Genomic DNA, 21,124 nt, shown 5'->3' on the forward strand with positions numbered 1-21,124 from the left:
GATTCACCTATTACTCTATTCCTCACTCCCTATGTTTAGCCAGGCTCCTACTTTCTCAAATGCCACTCTCTCAATTCTAGGCCTTTACACAAGCCATTCTCTCCCCACTTCACTTGCCCGCTTCAGCCTTTAGTTCTCGGCTCAGGCATCACTTCCCCAGAGAAGACTTCCCTGGCCATATCCTTTCATGACATCTTGTTTTTCCTTTTGTGTAACACTCATCCACTAAACCACAAGCACCAGAGGGAAGAGACCATGTCTATCTTATTCACAGCCATATCCACATCATCTTGTAAAGCACCTGCAAAGACTTGTTAAACTGTACTAAAGTTTTCATCACTAAATTTAAGCTAAATATTTGTAATTTTCAGTAAATTGGGCTAGGAAATAATTCAAGTTTTCTGAAGTAAATACCTGACTTTTAACTTTCCTCCCCTCTCTGTGTTCTCACACTTTCTTTTACTTCTTCCAAAAGTTAACTACTGGTTTCATTTGGTCTGGAAGAAAATGTCAGATTCGTTGTAGGACTATTTTGATAATATTGGGACTTTATTCTCTTTTATAAAACTACTCTCAAATTATAAATATATGTCATAATTATCCTATAATTATAATATTGGTAGATCATCCATTCAGTAAGTATTTATTACGAACCTATTAAATACATACTAACTGCATAATATATGAAGTTATTGGTATCTACTTACTAATCAGGACATCATAGCTCTGTACCTCCCCTGTTTTTTAAAAATATAGTACAGGGGCACCTGGGTGGTTCAGTTGGTTAAGCATCTGACTTTGGCTCATGTCACGATCTTGTGGTTTGTCATTTGGAGCCCCAAGTTGGGCTCTGCGCCGACAGCTCAGAGCCTGGAGCCTGCTTCAGAATCTGTCTCCCTCTCTCTGCCCCTCCCCTGTTCGTGCTCTGTCTCTCTCTCAAAAATAAATAAACATTAATAAAAATTAAAAATAGAGAACAGTAGATCCTTTCTCTCAATGATGAAAGAACACACCAGCAATGATCTTTTTTTTTTTAATTTTTTTTTAAGTTTGTTCATTTCTTTTTGAGAGAGAGCAAGCAGGGTAGGGGCAGAGAGAGAGAGGGGGGAGAGAGAGAATCCCAAGCAGGTTCCATGCTGTCAGCACAGAGACCAATGTGGGGCTCAAACCCATGAACCACAAGATCATGACCTGAGCTGAAATCAAGAGTTGGACGCTTAACCGACTGAGCCACCCAGGTGCCCCAGCAATGATCTTTTCTTTAAGATGTTTGTTCTAGAGGGAAAATCTGAGAAATAAGAAGAGGCAAGAATAACTCTTAAGTGCACTGTGTCTTGGAGAGGCAGGCATAAATACATCTTTAACAACAATATAAGATTAAAACAAATTTTTTGACAAGCAGTCTCCTCACCTTAGAGGTTGCATTATCCCAAACGGCTAGTCCGAAGTAGTCCTCTTCCAAAAGATTGAGGTGCTCACACACTCGTTTAAGCAAATCCTGTCCCTTAGCATGTTTCTGCAAAGACATATATATTATGAGGTTTCCTCTTATTCTTGTATTTATCACCAAATAAAATAAAATGTCACTTTACCGCTTCCTCTTTTACCCTTGGTTACCACTACTTTCAGATGGTTATAAAGCGTAAGTAGAACAATGGTGGGTTATAAAAATCTTGTTTCTTAATTTGTCAGCTTAAATATGCAACACACTTAGTGGCCTGGAACTAGTGCTAGAATTCAAAGCAATATTTTACCTTCCTTTCATCAGCCATTCCCTACCTCCAACCCAAACATCACATTCTTTATTTTTGGTGTAGTATTTCCTGAAGCTTGCTATGGTCTGCTATCATCATGACCACCTAAATTCACTGAATCTGCTGTCGACGTTGACAATTAATAATGGCTATGCTATGGAAATCATTAGGCTTTCTACCATTCTCAGACCAAATGTCCCAAGACAGTAGGTTGCTGAAAAACACACAAAGTCTAAAATTCTAGATACCCTATAGACATTACCTGTTGCAGTGGCTTTTTCAGGTGTGCTACAAATCATTTTCTTAATGTTTCTTTACGTAGGAAATCCTACCACTGCCAAATTTGGGTACTAATACTCCTACTTAGCCTAACTTAGAGGCTAAGATGTACAGTCAAAAAGTCCTGGCTCCTCCATTTACAAGCTAAACAACCTGGATTAATTCCATTAATATTTCTGAACATTAGCTTTCTCATATGTAAAATGGTAAGAATATTTATACCTATACTGTCTATTTACTGGAATTGTTGAAAAAAATCAAACATGCTAACAATTGCTGAGAAATGTATTTTTAAAAATACTTCAAAAAAATTAGAATATTTTTTGACACACATACACCTGTCCTTCTCTCAATGAGCAGAGTTGCTTTTAATGACTGTTAGTAGATGTTCATTCATTTTCAGACTTAACCCATCTATGATACATCATTTTCTTCATTTTTTTCCCTCTTATGTTTTCATTCCAAATGACAGAAATGATTAGGGAATTCTTCATGTATAGGCCCCTACTCCTTTATTTATAATTCCAAAATCCAAAAGCTCTAAAAAGTAAAATTTTAGGCCTTTTTTTTCCCCAGAGGGAGGGTGTCCAAAGTTCATTTGAAGGCAAATTCTGCCCTGAACTGTTATGAGGCTATTTATGATCTTTATTTACCCACCTTAGAATGAATCTTGGTACTGCCACACACCCTAGTGGGTGTGTTATGAAATATGCAGCATAAGTAAATACTGTCTTTCTAAAGTCCAAAATACTCTGAATTCTGAAACACATCTGCCCCCAAATGTTTCAGATATAAAGGACCCATATCTGGACCTTAGTCTGAATGGGAAGAATGAGTGTGGAATAGCTTTCCCCATCTCTCAACTAGCTAATGATGAGAAGCAGAAAGAGCAGACCATAGGTCTCTAGTTACCAAGTGTAGTGACTATTTTCAAAGTTCAGTAGTGTATTTTTCTAGATTTCTTTTTTAAAACCTGGAAAAGGAATGTTTATTAATAGAATATAATATTTTAGACTATTAGAGCTTTGATATGTTTGCATACAGATAATTCAATTCAGACATATTTATTACATACCTAAGATACAAGTATATGTGAATTATATGTCTTATCAATAAAGGCTATTATTAGTAATATTCATAACAACTGCTTTATATCAAGCATATAACTGATAATTGCTGCTCTAGTTAAAAAAAAACAGTTACTAGATTTTTAAGGATTTTAAAAATCCTTAATTTGTCTTGAAGGAGCAAAAGAGTAACCACATAATTGACATTTTCATTAAATCCCAACTCAATTACTTATTCTTTCAGAAAATAATAGAGTATTTTAAGAAATGGCATTACTTGATTTAAATTTTTTATATCCTATTTCATGGGGCTCAAGAAATACATTGAATAAACCAAAGCTTATTAAGGTTTAGATCTGGGACAGCAGAAATGAACACATAGCAATTTTTTGACAAATACAGTTACGGGGATAACTAGACCTAATATCAGAAATTGAGGTTACCTGGAAAATATAATCATGCTAGGTCACTCTATAAATAACAAACCAATTGCTTTTAAAGAAAATTGCTTTGGATTCTAAAAGTAACACATGCTTAATTCACAAGATTTGACAGATACAGAAAAAAACTGGAGAAGAAAATAAGACTCACTCATAATCCTTCCACACCTCCACTTCCAGAAAATTACTATTAAAATTTCAGTCCATAGAAATAGTCACTGACACTCAACCCTACAGGAAACAACCTGTAAGAGTTCTGACTACAGAAATTAAAATGCACTCACCTCCACAACACATTCGTAAACTGTGTCATCCAACAAAGAAACCTTGCAATGCATGTTTCTGTGTCTTCTGATTGATTTCTGGGAAGTTTTTAATTCTCTTTCTGCTTTTGATTCAGGACTTTCTTCTTTCACTTCTATTTTACAGCACTCTTCAAGTCCTCCTCCTTCTTTAGTTTCAAAATCTGGGTCTTCTCTGTGTTCTTCCTGGGCAGGCTACATATCCGTGACATCAAGTCAGTAATAAAAACATTTCACAAAATAGGCTCTATACAGTTTTACCTATAATGATGCTACCAATGAATGCACTGAAGAAGAAAAAAATGTTAAGACAAATTTAAGTGATATTAAGATTAAATAATTATTTATCTATAAAAGATATTATAATCTCCTACAAGATCTACACACTATGCTATCTTCAAAACTTCTCAGGTAGAATCCTATCTTTCAAATCAATACATGAAGGTTTCTGATAAACTAGAGGACACCAGTCTATTGCACTCAGCATATACATTCTTCCTGGCTATGCCATTATGTATTATTAAAGTTTATTAAAACCTTACCATCTCTGCCCCATGCTCCTCAATTTTATTTATTTTTTTAATGTTTACTTTTGTTTATTTTGAGAGAGAGCAAGAGCACCACCCAAGTGGGGGAGGGGCAGAGAGAGAATCCCAAGCAAGCTCTGCACTGTCTGTCGTGCAGAGCCTGACACGGGGCTCAGTCTCACCAACCATGAGATCATGACCTGAACAGATATCAAGAGTCAGATACTCAACTGACTGAGCCACGCAGATGCCCTATAGGCTCCTCAATTTTACTTTATTTTTAAAAAATTTTTTTTAAGTTTTATTTATTTATTTTTGAGAGAGAGACAGAGAGAGTGAGTGGGGGAGGGCCAGAGAGAAAGGGAGAGAGACAGAATCCCAAGCAGGCTCTGCGCTGTCAGCACAGAGCCCGATGCAGGGCTCGAACTCACACATCATGAGATCATGACCTGAGCCAAAACCAAGAGTTGGACTCTTAACCAACTGAGCCACCCAGGCACCCCAACTTTTTTTTTTTTAATTTTTTAATGTTTGTTTTTGAAAGATAGAGATAGAGAACGAGTGGGGGAGGGGCAGAGAAAGAGGGAGACACAGAATCTGAAGCGGGCTCCAGGCTCTGAGTTGTTAGCAGAGAGCCTGATGTGGGGTTCAACTCACGAACCACCGTGAGATCGTGACCTGAGCCGAATTTGGATGTTTAACCAACTGAGCCACCCAGTTGCCCCTAAGCTCCTCAATTTTAGCAAGGTAGCCTTATGAAGTGCAAAATGAGATGTGATTTATCACATATTCTAAATCTTATGAATGGCTAACAGGGATTCCTAGGACCAATTTTAGAGCATAAAGCAACATTATAAACTAGGCTAACAACTGTAATACCAGTTAACTTCTTTCTACCACTTACCAATCATGCTAATTGTGAAGCAGACTCTAAGACGCAAGGGACAAATTGAAAACCTAGGGTTATCACGAGGTCATCCCAAAGTTACACAGGTAAGTGAAATAACATTTTGGCACATACTTTCTTAATTCCAGCATAATAAAACTGCTGAAAGGTTCTTAATATTCTTAACTAAATCTCGCTGATTCTTTTCTTTCAGAAGAATCCATGATTGACATTTAGGAAAAAGTATTTAATTATTTGGCTTCTGCATTAGATATTGGAGGTGGTCTAAAAGGCTCCTTCCCATCCTTCATGACCCTTTTAAATGCGACCTCTTCAGAGAGGCCTTCAATTAGCAATCATATCTATCCTATCCCCCACTCTGCTATTCATGTCAGTACCCCATATATTGCCTTTATAACATTTATTATAATAAATGTTTTATATTCACTCATTTGTTTGTCTCTTCCATTAGACTAGAAAGTCATCAAGAATAAGGATTACGGGGGCGCCTGGGTGGCGCAGTCGGTTAAGCGTCCGACTTCAGCCAGGTCACGATCTCGCGGTCCGTGAGTTCGAGCCCCGCGTCAGGCTCTGGGCTGATGGCTCGGAGCCTGGAGCCTGTTTCCGATTCTGTGTCTCCCTCTCTCTCTGACCCTCCCCCGTTCATGCTCTGTCTCTCTCTGTCCCAAAAATAAATAAAAAATGTTGAAAAAAAAAAATTAAAAAAAAAAAAAAAAAGAATAAGGATTACGTTTTACAACAACAACAACGCTACATACATAACAATTAAAATGGACCAGTTACGGGGTGCCTGGGTGGCTCAGTCGGTTGGGCGTCCAACTTCAGCTCAGGTCATGATCTCATGGTATGTGGGTTCGGGCCCTGCATCAGGCTCTATGCTGACAGCTCTAAGCCTGGAGCCTGCTTCGGATTCTGTGTCTCCCTTTCTCTCTGCCCCTCCCTTGCTCACACTCTGTCTCTCTCTCTCAAAAATAAATAATAAACATTTAAAAAAATTTTTTTTAAATGGACCAGTTACTATTCTAAAAGCTTTACTTATATGAACCTGCTTTATCCTCATAATAACCCTGTGGGGAGAGGACTATTTGACAGATAAGAAACAAAGGCCAGAACCATAGCAACATTTTTCTAGATGTCTCCTGAGGCAAAGGAAACAAAAGCAAAAATAAACTACTGGGACTATGGTAGGATCCCCTCCTTAAGGAAAGAAAAAAACCTCAAGGCAACCTGGCTGTAAGTGACAACATCCCTCACAACCTTGTAACATGAGACCACTTAATTAGACTGCATGCTTGTGTGTTACCATATATGGGAGACAAAGAAGTAAAATAATACATAAAAAACTGCCACGTGGCATTCAGGGCTCAGTTCTTCAGGTACAAACCCAACTGAGCCATGCTGGTACGAATAAAGTTGCTTCCTGGAAAGAAAAACCTCGGTGTCACAACTCTCTGTGTGAGAATCCTGCTACAGGAATACATCAAAATAAAAAACTTCTTCACAGCAAAGGAAACAACCAACAAAACTAAAAGATAACCTACTTAATGGGAGAAGATATTTGCAAATGATATATCCGATAAAAGGTTAGTATCCAAGATGTATTTTAAAACTTACATAATACAAAAAACCACATATAATCTAATTTAAAAATGAGCAGAAGACATGAACAGACATTTCTCCAAAGAATACATACAGATGGCCAACAGACACATGAAAAGATGCTCAACATCACTCATCATCAGGGAAATGCAAATCAAAACCACAATGAAATTTCACCCCACACCTATCAGAATGGCTAAAAACACAGGCGCCTGGCTGGCTCAGTCAGTGGAGCATGTGACTCTTAATCTTGGAGTCATGAGCTCCAGCCCCACATTGGTGTAGAGATTACTTACAAATAAAATCTTTAAAATCAAAAACACAAGAAGCAAGTGTTGACGAGGATGTGGAGAAAAAGGAACCCTCGTGCAGTGTTGGTAGAAAAGCAAATTGGTGTAGCCACTGTGGAAAACAGTATGGAGACTCCTCAAAAAGTTAAAAATAGAACTACACTACAATCCAGTAATTGCACTACTGGGTATTTACCCAAAGAACACAAAGACACTAATTTGAAAAGATACATGTACCCCTATGTTTACTGCAGCATTATTTAAAATAGCCAAATTATGAAAGCAGCCCAAGTACCCATCAATAGATGAATAGATAATATTATTCAGCCATAAAAAAGAATGAAACCCTGCTATTTGCAACAACATGGATAGATCTAGAGAATACAATGCTAAACAAAATAAGCCAGTCAGAGCAAAACAAATACCATGATTTCACTCATACATAGAATTTAAGAAACAAAATAAACAAAGAGGAAAAAAAGAGAGAGACAAACCTAAAAACCAGACTCTTAACTATAGAGAACAAAGAGATGGTTGAGGGAGGAAAGGGGAAAATAATAGGTGAAGGGGATTAAGGGCACACTTATCTTGATGAGCACTAAGTAATATACAGAATTTCTAAATCACTATATTGTACACCTGGAACTAATATAACACTACATGTTAACTACACTGGAATTAAAATAAAATTTTAAAAAAGAAATTAAGTTTATGATATGAAAAAAATAAAAATGAAAATAACCTAACTGCAAGAAAAAAAAATTAGATGAAGGAGATCAAGAACACTTATCATAATGAGCACTGAGTAATGTACAGAATTGTCAATTCACTATATTGTACATCTAAAACTGATATAACCCTGTACTTAACTATACTGGGATTAAAATGAAAGAAAGAAAGAAAGAAAGAAAGAAAGAAAGAAAGAAAGAAAGAAAGAAAAGGAAGGAAAAGAAAAGAAAAGAAAAGAAAAGAAAAGAAAGAAAAACTGTAGCCCGAGAAGCTAAAGTAACTTGCTTAGGATCATTCAGTTAATAAGTGACCAGTCTGGCTCCAGATTTTATGATCTTAAACCTATGTCATATCGTAGTTTTCATTTACCAATGATATCCGGCTTAATGCCTGGCACATATAGTAGGTTTTCAATAAATATTTGGGGAGTTTGTAGTACTTTTTTTTAAAGTTTATTTTTATTCATTTTGAGAGAAAAATAGAGAGCAAGTATGGGAAGGGCAGAGAGAGAGAGGAAGACAGAATCCCAAGCAGGGTCAGCTCTGTCAGCACAGAGCCTGATGCAGGACTCAAACTCATGAACCATGAGATCATGACCTGAGCTGAAATCAAGAGTTGGATGCTGAACAGACTGAGCTGCTCAGGCACCCCTAAATAAAAATTTGTTTAGTGAATAAATAAACATTAAAAACTTACATATGGCTTCCAAAAAAACCCAAGGTATCCTAGACGAAGACTAGGTTTTTAAAAAACCTGGATAGAAAAGGACCACTCAAATGAAACTCTACCACATATATAGAAATATGGTTAAGCAAATAAACTTTTGCCCACAAGGTTCTGATCTAGAAGGTTTTGATTATAAATACTAGCTTCTAAAAAGCCCAAAATAGTTTTCTCCTTTAATCAATATCTCCCTGAAATTTATTAACAGTACTAATATATTTTCTTTTTCTTTATATATAAACACCTGCATACAATTTATCACAATTCTGATTTAATAAAGTTTCAATGAATGAGACTTTAGTTAAATCTAAAATTAACTTTGTCCGTCATCTGTTTTAACTTCAGTACAAATGCTATGATCTTTAGATAAAATAGACTAGCCTTCATTCAAATGCTAACTAAAACAAAATATGGATTTTTCCCCACATAAAAAGCAGAGGAGAAAAAAGCAGTTAAAAACCTCTTCAAAGTATAAGGCTTCCTGGAAGATAATGTAATTTAACTCCTTTGGTATTTCTAAAAGTAAATTAAATTAATAATATTAAGATAGGTAGGGTTTCTTTGCATTTTCTGTTCATATTTATTAACTGAGTGATAATAATAAACATTTAATGGGTGCCAGACAATGTCTTAAGAGCCTTCTGTGTTTATCTCGTTTAATCCTAATAGCCAGAGGTGGTATTATCCCCATTGCACAGAGGAGGAAACTGATTAAGCAAAAGTGCCACTCAGCTATGATTTCTTAGACTGATTCTATAGCCTGCATTCTTAACTTACACTATATAGTAAATCTTCTTTTCAACCTTGTTGCACTAACAGCAAGTACGTAATTACAACTTTATCCTAAATTTTACTCTTAGCACTTTTAATATACAAGTAACATTTTTAGAAATACATATATATTTTTTTAATGTTTATTTTATTTTTGAGAGAGAGAGAGAGACAGAGCACGAGCGGGGGAGGGGCAGAGAGAGAAGGAGACACAGAATCCAAAGCAGGCTCCAGGCTCTGAGCTGTCAGCACAGAGCCTGACGCGGGGCTCGAACTCACAGACCGCAAGATCATGACCTGAGCCGAAGTCGGACGCTCAACCGACTGAGCCACCCAGGCGCCCCTAGAAATACATATATTTTTTTAAAAAATCTAATAAAATTGTTTATCCCAAACCTGAGTCCTATAATAAAAACATAGGATTTATACTTGTAACAATGCAAATAGTGCTCACATACTTCAGAAATAGAAGTAGTGGTTTTTTGATGTTTATTCATTTTTGAGAGACAGAGTGCAAGATGGGGAGGGGCAGAGAGAGAGGGAGACACAGAATCCAAAGCATGCTCCAGGCTCTGAGCTGTCAGCACAGAGCCCGACGAGGGGCTCTAACCCACGAACCGTGAGATCATAACCTGAGCTGAAGTCGGCCGCCCAACCAACTGAACTACCCAGGTGCCCCTAAAATAGCTTTTAATTTGTAGTTAGTAAGGCTAAAAGCAAATGGGATTCCTACACAATACTTTGCATTATGGTACTAATACTTTCTAATATTTTTGGATACCAGACAAAAAATAAACACATAAACAAATTCACAACTCATGTTTAGTACATTCTATATATGTACTTGTTAAATTTTAATGTGCATCGAATCACCTAGCAATCTTGTTAAAATACAGATTCTGATTCAGCAAGTCTAGAATGGAGTCTGAGATTGTGCATTTCTAACAAGCTCCCAGATGTTGCCAATGCTGCTGGCCCAATAGCCACTCTTTGAGTAGCAACGCGTTACTGTGACACAATTAAGTTCCCAAACTACTGTATATTACAAAGGTGATATAAACAGCTAGCCTTCCTTATCTATAACTTACACACTGGTAACATAATCTAGTTGGAGAAAACAATAAAAATAAGGCAGGCATGGCTCAAACCTAGCACACACCTCTGGATGGCTTGAATCTATTACATTGCTTTTTTGAGGGAGGATTTTCATAGAAGGACCATATTTGTAAATAAACTGTCCCATTCCTAATAATTCCAACAAAATGAACTCTAAACCACCTTACTTTTTCCCCCCTCTCATTAAAAAATCTTGGACTTGTTCTATTATTACAGCCAAATGATATATAGGCTAAATAAACTCATCTAATAAATACTTTTCTTTCATTTTGTTTTGACTTATAAAATGTAAATATAAAAGTACAGAGTATATCTTTTAAAAAGACAAGTTTTCAGGGGCGCCTGGGTGGCTCAGTCAGTTAAGCATCCGACTTCGGCCCAGGTCATGATCTCATGGTTTGTGAGTTCGGGGCCCCGTGTCAGGCTCTGTGCTGACAGCTCAGAGCCTGGAGCCTGCTTCAGATTCTGTGTCTCCCTCTCTCTCTGCCCCTCCCTAGCTCATGCTCGCTCTCTCTCTCTCTCGCTCTCTCTGTCAAAAACAAACAAACTTCAAAAAAAATTTTAAAAAGACAAGTTTCCATTGACTACAACAATTTCCTTAGAACAGAAATTCCAAAGTTTCATGTTAAACTCATTACTATCAATGCCTAGGTCAACTGGTCAGTAAGAAATAAAACCAAATGTTTTTAAGTGAAAAACAAAGTATGTAAATGATCTTCATTACACACCTCTCACACATTTGCACATCCTTACCTGTGTTTCTGCACTGCTTAATGAATGAAGATCCAAGGATGGGTCTGTTTTGAGTTCAGGTTCAGGAGCTGCAATTGGAGCCTTTAAAATGATCTCTTCATCAAGGCCGGTTCCAAATTCTATCTCTTTCTGACCTCCTTCACATTTCTCTTTAGCTGACTCTACTTCTTTGCCTTCTTCCTCAGACACCTGAGACTTAGGCCTTTTGAGAAACGAGGAGAACAGCCGTGATAAGCCCCTGTTTTCTGATGTCCGTTCCTTGTTCTTGGTTAAGTCTTCATGTGTAGGAGTATCTCCATTAGATGTTTTCAGCTTCTGTTCACACTGATTATCTCCTTCAGCTGCCTCTTGAGAAGGCTCCTCCAGCTGAGTTTCTTGTTGGCCGGAATTTGTGGCTCCCTCACCTTCTTCCTTCTGTTGTTGGTGCTGTGAATTTTCAGCCTCAGCCACTAAACTCTTCTCTGTTGTCATAATGTTGCTATTAAAAAGACAGAAAAGGGGAACTCTTATAATCAAAACAGATTACTGTAGGCAAAACCCTAAATCACGTCAAGTGTGCCAAAATTAATATATTTAGATATTTAATCACCCACAGACAGTACTCCAGTCCATTAAGCATGAGACTTTGCATTAAAGTACAAAAAAATACCTTACCTATACATCCTGAATAAATTATTAATGCTGTGACTTGCTAAATATGTGCACATGGAGAAATTACCTTGCCCCTGAGGCCACCTCAGAGAAATGCATATTTTTAATTCAATGCTCAGAACTGTATATAGCAAATACCATTTTATCCTTCCTAAAAAAGGATCTTATTTGTATACTATGCTTATTTGTATACCATCAATCTAATAAAAGTGCAAAGTTTACAGGAATTACCCTTTCCAAAATTCTCTACACCCCAATAAATGGTGAGATTAAAAAGTCCCCAACTCTTTATTGTTCTTTTTCTATGTATTTCTTAGAATGCATTCACCTCTCTAATAAGAACAGCAAATGCTGAATTCTGATCAATTATTAGACTTGACAACAGCAATGACAAGTATTTGATTAAAATAATCACCAAAAAAAATCCTTAAATTTTCATGTTACATTACTAAATTACAGCCTCTTACAAAAGTATCCTGCTGTAAGTTCTTTAAGATATTTTTTCTTCTGAAAAATATGATTCTGAATACTTAGTGTATAAGAGTAGACAGTGAAGCTATTACAATAGAGAAAAACAGAAAATAACAGAAAAATAAAGGAGCAAAATAGAGAAGACAGATTTGGAAAGCAAATGCTGAGAGCAAAGGAAAGAAGAAGGCAGGCTATAGACCTCACATATTTGAAACTTGTTGCTTTCTAGCCTCTTAATCTCAAAAATCCCAGTATTATTAGTCAGGTCTCATAATAATAGCCAAAAAACATCGTCACATCTACTTTACTAAAGAATAACCAACATACAAGGGAACTTTTGTGACACCAGCAAATAAAGTTGACTATTGATGATCTTACGTGTTGATTCACTGCTAAGAAGTACTCAGGGGTGTCTGGGTGGCTCAGTCGGTTGAGCGACTGACTTCGGCTCAGGTCATGATCTCACGGTTTGTGAGTTCGAGCCCCGCATCAGGCTCTGTGCTGACAGCTCAGAGCCTGGAGACTGCTTCTGATGCTGTGTCTCCCTCTCTCTCTGCCCCTCCCCAACTCATGCTCTCTCTGTCTCAGAAATAAATAAACATTAAAAAAAATTTTTTTTTAAAGTACTCCATTTAAAAAGTGGCATTTACCATGTCTTCACATCTGCTTCACACTGTTTAAATGAAGTAATTTTATTTGAATGTTCACAATCCAAATTAATAAACTATATTTAGCTCATTCCCTCCTCAGGCCCTTTGCACTTGCAGTTCTTCCTACCTATGATGTATTTCTCCTGGCAATCATTTTAAGCATTAAAAATATTTTAAATGATAAAAAATTTACCAAAGCACATTTTCTACTCTCATTTACTAAGTCATAAAAGTTTACTCTGTGCTACTAAAATATGCAATTCAGTCTTATAAACTACTTAAAACATTTACTGACCAATATACATTCTTCATTTGTTACCTTTGAGTGAGGTACACTTGTACTTAAATAAAATAAATAAAATTGTCTTCAATTTCTCCTATTAGGAGTAGGCAATTGATTTTTCCAAAATTCTTTTTTTTTAATCTCTAAGTAATCAAACGACCAAAAAGAAAACCTGGACATCAAACTACTATTTATTCTAAAAGACTAATGATTTGATTTGAGGGCACCAGTTTATTTCATACTTCCTTTGCAAAAATAGAGGATGGGATGAGAACTTAGGATTATTTCCCATGAGTTTCATATATGACTTCATCATTCACCCTACTAAAAAGGTACCAAAACCACTGCTACATTAAAATTTTCCCATACAACAGACTATAGCAAGGTCTCTCATAAAGGTCTATTTTAAAAAATTACAAATCTTTTGTGAAAGTTTTAGCAGATGTGAAAATCACTTAAGCCCCACTTCTAACAGTATTTTACCTACATCTTACTCTAAATAAAGAATATGTATTTATTCCCATGTTTTATAATTTTTTTCATATAGTTTTAAAAATAGAAAATATTTTCTAAGGATATTTTTGTAATTGCTTTCACATGAAAGGGAGTCTTTAAGAAAGTAACTGAATGAGTAAAAGTACTCAATTGTTTAAAAAAAAAACACACAGATGGTAACAATCCATATGCTATATATGTACTTGTTAAATTTTAATGTGCACTGAATCACCTAGAAATCTTGTTAAAATACAGATTCTGATTCAGCAAGTCTGGAATGGAGCCTGAGATTCTGCATTTCTAACAAGCTCCCAGATGTTGCCAATGCTGCTGGCCCAATGGCCACTCTTTGAGTAGCAAGGCATTAAAAAAAAAGACTATTACTTTTGGAACATACTCAAAATGTCTAAGAAATAAAGATGGCAAAAAGCTACATTTAGAAAGTAGAACAGTGAAAAATACTTGACACAATAAATGCTCAACAAATGCTCGCTGAAATAATGAATGAAGCAAAGAATGCAACATATTGTTAAATGTAGAAGCTGAACGATTAACGTTTTTCAGAATTCTTTTTGTTACTTAGTCAAAAGTTAATTGAAAATTTTATCCATAGAGCTATGGTAATTCCAAATTGTCCAAGTAGTCATACTCGGCAAGTCATACTTGCCCAAAATCAGTGCTCTTGGTATCTCCACTGGTATGATCTCTTTGATACATTTAGGAATGAATGATCAAGACATATGTATAAAGTGATTCAACAACTTTATACATTATGCTGTGTTCACCACAAGTGTAGCCACCATCTGTCCCAATACATCGCTATTACGGTATCATTGACTATACCCCTTATGCTAGATCTTTTAATCCCGTGCCTTACTTTATTCCATAACTGGAAGCCTGTATCTCCTACTCCCCTTCACCCATTTTACCCAACCCTCTACCCTCCTCCCCCGGCAACCATTAGTTTGTTCTCTGTATTTAGAGATCTGATTCTGTCTTTGTTTATTCATTTGTTGTTGTTTTTGTTATTGTTTTAGATTCCACTTATGAGTGAAATAATATATTTGCCTTTCTCAGTCTTATTTCACATAGCATAATACCCTCCAAGTCCATCCATGTTGTCTCAAATGGCATGATCTCATCTTTTTTATGGCTGTGTAATATTCCACCACACATGTGCAGGCGCGCGCGTGTGCACACACACACACACACACACACACACACACACTAACCACATCTTCTTTATCCATTTCTCTATTGATAGACACTTAAGTCGCTTCCATATCATGGTTATTATATATAATGCTGCATTAAACATAGGGGTGCATGTATCTTTTCAAATTAGTGTTTTTATTTCCTTTGGATAAACAATCACAGAATTATTATTATATAAATTCTGTGTCAACTGTACTCACATTTAAAAAAAATTAGCCACCAAGACACTATCAACTCACCTTGTTTTAACTACCTGCATGGCACTTATTGTCTAAAATTACCTTGCTTATTTGCTTTCCTTTTTTCCTTTTTTTTTTTTTTTTGAATTGTCTGCCCTCCCCAACAGAATGTACAACACATATGAGGGCAGTGTCTCTGTCTTATTTAGCAGAAACTCACAAGTATGTCAAAATGTCTGATAAATAGAAAGTGCTCAATAAATACCCTTAAATAAAAAAAGATATGTGAATAAAGAATTAGAGAATAACATCTATCAGTGCAAAACAGATACATCTGCCATATAATTGGACATATTGTAAAAAGCAATGTAAGTAAAGAACAGGTAAGAGCCCAATATAGGGAAAAGGCATACAAGCAGAAGGGCAAAAGAATTCTATTGGACATACTAAAACCAACTTCAGGTAATATCATACATTAAATGCAGGAAAACAACCAGGAAGTCAGATAATGTAGTTAGTATTCAGCAGAGATGCTATAATTCAGCGCATGCAAGGAAAAATAAAAATAAATTAAGGATAGTTTTCATGCGTGTTCTTTCCAGCCATGCATACGTGAATGAGTAGCAACACTATTAGTAAGAGCCACAAAACCATAGGGGATTGGGAGTAGGAAGAGAATATTAAATGAAAACAATAAACCAGGCAAGAATCTCCAGTTAGCTGAGGCTGATCAGGATTAAACAAAAACTAAATAGCAGAAAGAAAACATCCTATGGACCATTTACTAAAAGCTCAAATAAGCTCATCCTTACAAATCTGTTATACATGCAGCCAAGTTCTTCAGGTTACAAATGATAAGATGGGTAACCAGAGGAAAAGATACAAAGAAATCAAGCAGCAAAGAGAGGATAAATGCTCTACAAACAGGCCCTTCCTGTTTGTAGTAAATGATACTCCTTTCATGCTTGATACAAGACCCAAAAGGAGGTATCTATTTACTTAATGTCAGAAAGAGGTCTTTCGATTAAAAAAAAAAAAAAAAAACAACCAGCAATGAAGACAAAGCCGTGAGTTCCCATTCCATCTCAAACTTAATCCTCCAAACCCTTGGAATTATACCCCATCTGGTATAAAACAAGATACACTTGTTTTAACAGGGTGGATCTGTTGACTTCAGGCAAATCAGATTTTTAAATAACTGATACTGAGCAGATTTGCAAGGGCTGGACAATATCTTTCACCTTTTCTGTATCTCTTTCTAACATTAGTATAGTCCATACTCCATTAATGTTTCCTAGGTGGAAAACTTAGTAAAAACACTACAGTTTGGCACCACTCAGAAAATTCCTTATGATCACCATTTATGGATGAAGTATAATGATTTAGGTATTGGTAACACTCTTCAAATTAGCTCTGTGTACTAATCTATCAAGTTTTTCTGAGTGCTAATCATGTGTAAGGTTTGGGCTTAGCAACTGAAAGGGACCCAAAAAGAATAATACACAGTTCTTAGGGAGACAAGACATACAGGTATCCCCCACTTTTTGAAAGTTTGAGTGATGCCACTTTGCTTTCAAGAAAAACATACATTAGCACAGATCTTCCTCCACTTATGATCCAGTTATGTCCTGATAAAACCATAGTAAATTGAAAATATTATAAGTTGTGAGTACATTTAATACACCTAACTCACAGAACATCAGAGCTTAGCCTTGCCTACCTTAAACATAATTTACATTAGTCTACAGTTAGGCAACATCATCTAACAAAGTCTACTGAATTATAAAGTGTTGGGTAATGCATGTAATTTATTGAATACTGTACTGACAGTGAAAAACTGGTTGCGGTATGGTTGTAAGTGTATTGGTTGTTTACCCTCATAATTGCGTGGCTGTGAGCTCTGGCTCACTGCTGCTCTCACCACTGCTACCGCCCAGCATCACAAGAGAGTATGATATTGCATATCACTATCCCAGGAAAATATCAAAATTCAAAACTCAAAGCATAGTTTCTCCTGAATGTGTAATAGCTTTTGTACTAATGTAAAATCAGAAAATTGCAAGCTAAGCCATCACAAATTGGGAACCATCTATGCCCGTTTTTACTAACTGAAAGAAATCTGAAGAGGACTTGAACTTTTCCAAAAAAAGAAAAAGAAAAGAGCATTCAGCATTTGTTCTGCAGCAAGCCATTATAGAGACAGAGTACACCCTGAGCAGCGACAGGGTAGCACCACCAAGCTCCTTCCCGGAACTACACTCAGCATCTCAGCATCAAGCCACCATAGCTTTGAACGGTGTCTATGAGTATCTTTGCTTTATCTAGACTTACTTTGTGCATCTATTAGCAAGATGTGTCCAAAGGTATCAGAAAAGCTTTAAGAGAGGTTATTTTTTTGGATCCGGGAACGCCCCCAAATTTTTCCATATAATTGAATGGGTAATTGCTTCTTTGCATTTGGCTTTCCATTTTGGCTTACAAAAGGTTTCATAGGAATACTCTACTTTCAGAAAGCAGGGGCATCCAGTATATATAAATAACTAAAACACCAGGTAGTACCTGGTGCTTAATCAGACAAAGCCTCAAGAGTGGAACCAATTAAGCATTAGAGAAGTATAAGGTAAGAACTTTCAATTAGAGTGATCACAAAAGGCCATATGGAAAAGGTGGTTTTTAAGTTACAGTTTGAAGAGTGAGTGTAAGATGTTAATAGAAATTTGAAGTGCAAAGGGCAAATGGAAATGCAGACAAGAGAACAGGCATTACTAAGAATATTGTAGCTATTCAGGAACTAGTAAGTAGTCCATACTTGTTAGAAAAGGGCTACAAAAGGGAAGTAGAAGGAAGTAAGGTTAGAATAGAGTTAGCACTGAAGATTAATTCTAACTAAAATAATAATAGTAGATACCATGTTCTCTTACAAGTACTCTATACGGTAGGTGTTTTTGTTTCCCAGATAAACAAACCGGTTCTAGGAGGTTTAAAAATTTGCCTCAGATCACAGACCTAAACCATGCTTTATTGAAACAGGGTTGCTATTCTATTGTAAATTCCCAGAATAGTATCTTTCTAAAACTTGGTCCATCACATGCTTCTACCTCACTGTTCTCTGCCAAATAAGCCCCTGTTAAGAATTTACAGACAAGCTATTCAATCTGGCCAAGACCACCTCCATTCCCACCAGTTTCAAATCCCCTGCTCATGTACATACTTCTTCCATACGGTGTAAGGAAACAGACAAGCAAAGAAGACAGATTATGAAAGGACTTGACTAACATGCTTAATAGTTCAGACTTTATCCTGAAGGCAGTGGAGAACCACTGAAGGTTTTTAAGCAGGGAAGTAGGTAAACAAAGTAGAGGCAGGAGAGGCTAGAGGCAGAGAGAAACTCAACAAATGATTGGGTAAATTCAGGTTATCAGTGAAAAAAATTCACAATAGGGATCCCTAGGGAAGCTGAAACCAATACAGGAGGGAGAAACTTGAAAAGCCTTGCAACCAAAGCTTAAGAACTACCGTCCTCCTTAGTTTCTCGAGCTTATTTCATTAGCATGCTTCTCATTAACCCAGGCAGTTTCGTGTCTGAGTCTGAGGTCTTTTTATAATACACCTTCCTTGACCCACTGACAAATGGCTTAATAAAAGAACTATAGCAATAGAACCAAAACAGAAGAGAGAGGTGGCTATCTCATGAGCATCTCAATACAACACATCCAAAATTAAACTCTTGATTCTTTCTTTTTCCTATTCCAGCAAACAGCTCAGTCCTACCATTCCGTAGCTCAAACCAGAAACTTAAGCTCCAGCCTTGTCTCAGTCTTCTCCATTTCCCTTCCCAATTAAATCCATCTGTTGGTCCTACAGAGTCTATATTTAGAATCGATCCATTTTTCTCCTTCTATACGGCCTCCATGTTTGTGCAAGCCTCCTTCATTTCACCTGAACTATATAGCTCCTTGAATGATCTCAACAACCTCGCTTTGTTCCACTTTCCTCTTGGCCTCTATATTCTAATCACACTAGCCAAGTGCTTTCCTCACTTAAGACATTCGTCCATGCATGCCATTTCCTTAGACTGGAATACACCCTACCTCCTGCAAAAAGTCTGGTGTCTTCTTACACTTCAAGTTTCAGCTTGAATAATCCCTCCTCCAAACAAGCTTCCTTGATTGTGCTAATATTTACAAAGTCTCCCCCATAAGTCCCTTCTCTAGTTCTCTATCCCAGAGCCTACTTATTTCCTTCACAGCACTTCTCTCAATATATCAGAACATACTGGACATTTACTGTTTAATATCTGTCCTCCCCGCTACACCACTTCCAACTACACTGTAATACCCATGACAGAAGGGCTGTTTTCCCTTCCACAGTATACCTAGTACCTAACACAGAACTTGTGTGCCAGGTTTAGCACAGAACACAGTAGGTACTCAGTATTTGTTCAGTAAATGAATATAAAAAAGGATAAATGAATAACTTAGGCTTAACCATATATTATACATATACAAGATGGAGGTTAGCCAATTTGACAACAGTTCATAAGAAAAGGATATTAAGGAGCACCTGGGTGGCTCATTCAGTTATGCGTTCAGCTCTTGATTTCAGCCTCAGGGCAGGATCTCACAGTTTCATGGGCTCAAGTCCCAAGTCGCACTCTGTGCTAGTGGTGTGGAGCCTGCTTGGGATTCTCCCTCTCTCTCTGCCCCTCCCCAGCTTGGGCGCTCGTGCATGCTTGCTCTCTCTCTCTTTCTCTCTCAAAATAAATTTTTTAAAAATTTTTAAAAAGAAAAATAATGGGGAAAAAACAGAAAAATAAAGGAGAAAAGGCCCTTTCGCTTCTCTAATCAGACAACAGAATTCAGGGGCATTCTTTTAGATGGAAAGAAAAAATGTTCAAATATTGAAGTTTCAAAAAATATGCAGAAAATAGTTTCCCAATAAAAGCAATCCCTCAAAACCACAGGAAAGTGTCTTTCCTTGATAACTCAATTTAAGTACACCAATTAGCACTTCTAGAAAAATAGGATAACCACCTATGGGGTTTTCAGATAAAAATGGTAATTTAAAATACACAAAAAATTCCTTCATGATTCTCCATCCTCCCAAAATTATTTTGACCTTAAACTACTCCTAGACTTTTTTTTAAAAAATTTTTTAACATTTATTTCCTTTTGAGAGAGACAGAGAAAGGGAAAGAGCATGAGCAGGGAAGGGGCAGAGAGAGAGAGACACAGAATCCGAAGCAGGCTCCAGGCTGTCCACACAGAGCCCAACGTGAGGCTCGAACCCACAAACCGTGAGGTCACAACCTGAGCCAAAGTCGGACGCTCAACCAACTGAGCCACCCAAGTGCCCCAAACTACTCCTAGACTTTTAAAGAATACTTGCCATAATGAGCAAATCAGAAATGTCACTCAGCATGAACATGCTGTTTTCAACAACTTGATTTTTAAGACATTTCTGGGTGACTAACACCATTGAATCAACTCATTCAAAGATATTTTCAAATAAACAAACTTACTCACCTCCTTCTAAGAAGACCAAAAAATAAAAATAAAAAAATGCTCTTCACTTCTCTATAGAATTCAAGCTTGCACTAAGACAATGTCTGGACATATTCTAAAATTATACCACCTAGGCTCTCCCAAAAGGACACACTAACCCCCATGAATACTAGGCATCACTGAAGAATTGGTGAAACCAAAAAAATTCGTTTTCCAAAGAATTGAGTTTTACTCCTTTTGGGTGTCAAAATGTGTCAGGTTAGCCGTTCGGAATGGAAATCTTTTATAGAATGGATATGCTTCCTGTTTCATCTAAATAACCTGCAGAACATAATTAAACTTTTACTGATTTAGTTACCATCATGAACCTCAATTACTATGTAGTGCCAATGTCCTCAAGGGCTATTAAGGTCTGTGGG

The 21,124-nt window shown here is 36.7% G+C and overlaps 1 protein-coding gene across 14 annotated transcripts in view; it reads right to left on the minus strand.

Annotated features, from left to right (window-relative positions):
• The window catches only part of EPB41 (erythrocyte membrane protein band 4.1), a 200,706-nt gene that overhangs the window by 102,878 nt on the left and 76,704 nt on the right, over window positions 1-21,124 (minus strand). For 13 of the 14 annotated variants that reach the window (XM_060623415.3, XM_060623414.3, XM_060623422.3 and 10 more), the window contains exons 2-4: window positions 11,258-11,735; window positions 3,825-4,037; window positions 1,412-1,516 (exon numbers count right to left, since the gene is read on the minus strand). In XM_060623415.3, coding sequence (XP_060479398.1) covers window positions 1,412-1,516; window positions 3,825-4,037; window positions 11,258-11,728 — 789 coding nt within the window. In that variant the 5' untranslated portion in view covers window positions 11,729-11,735. The remainder of the gene's footprint in view (window positions 1-1,411; window positions 1,517-3,824; window positions 4,038-11,257; window positions 11,736-21,124) is intronic. The other variant, XM_078452147.2, reaches the window with a different exon arrangement.

The sequence above is a fragment of the Panthera onca genome, chromosome C1 (genome assembly GCF_046562875.1).
Source record: "Panthera onca isolate mPanOnc1 chromosome C1, mPanOnc1 haplotype 2, whole genome shotgun sequence".
Classification (NCBI taxonomy): Eukaryota; Metazoa; Chordata; class Mammalia; order Carnivora; family Felidae; genus Panthera; species Panthera onca.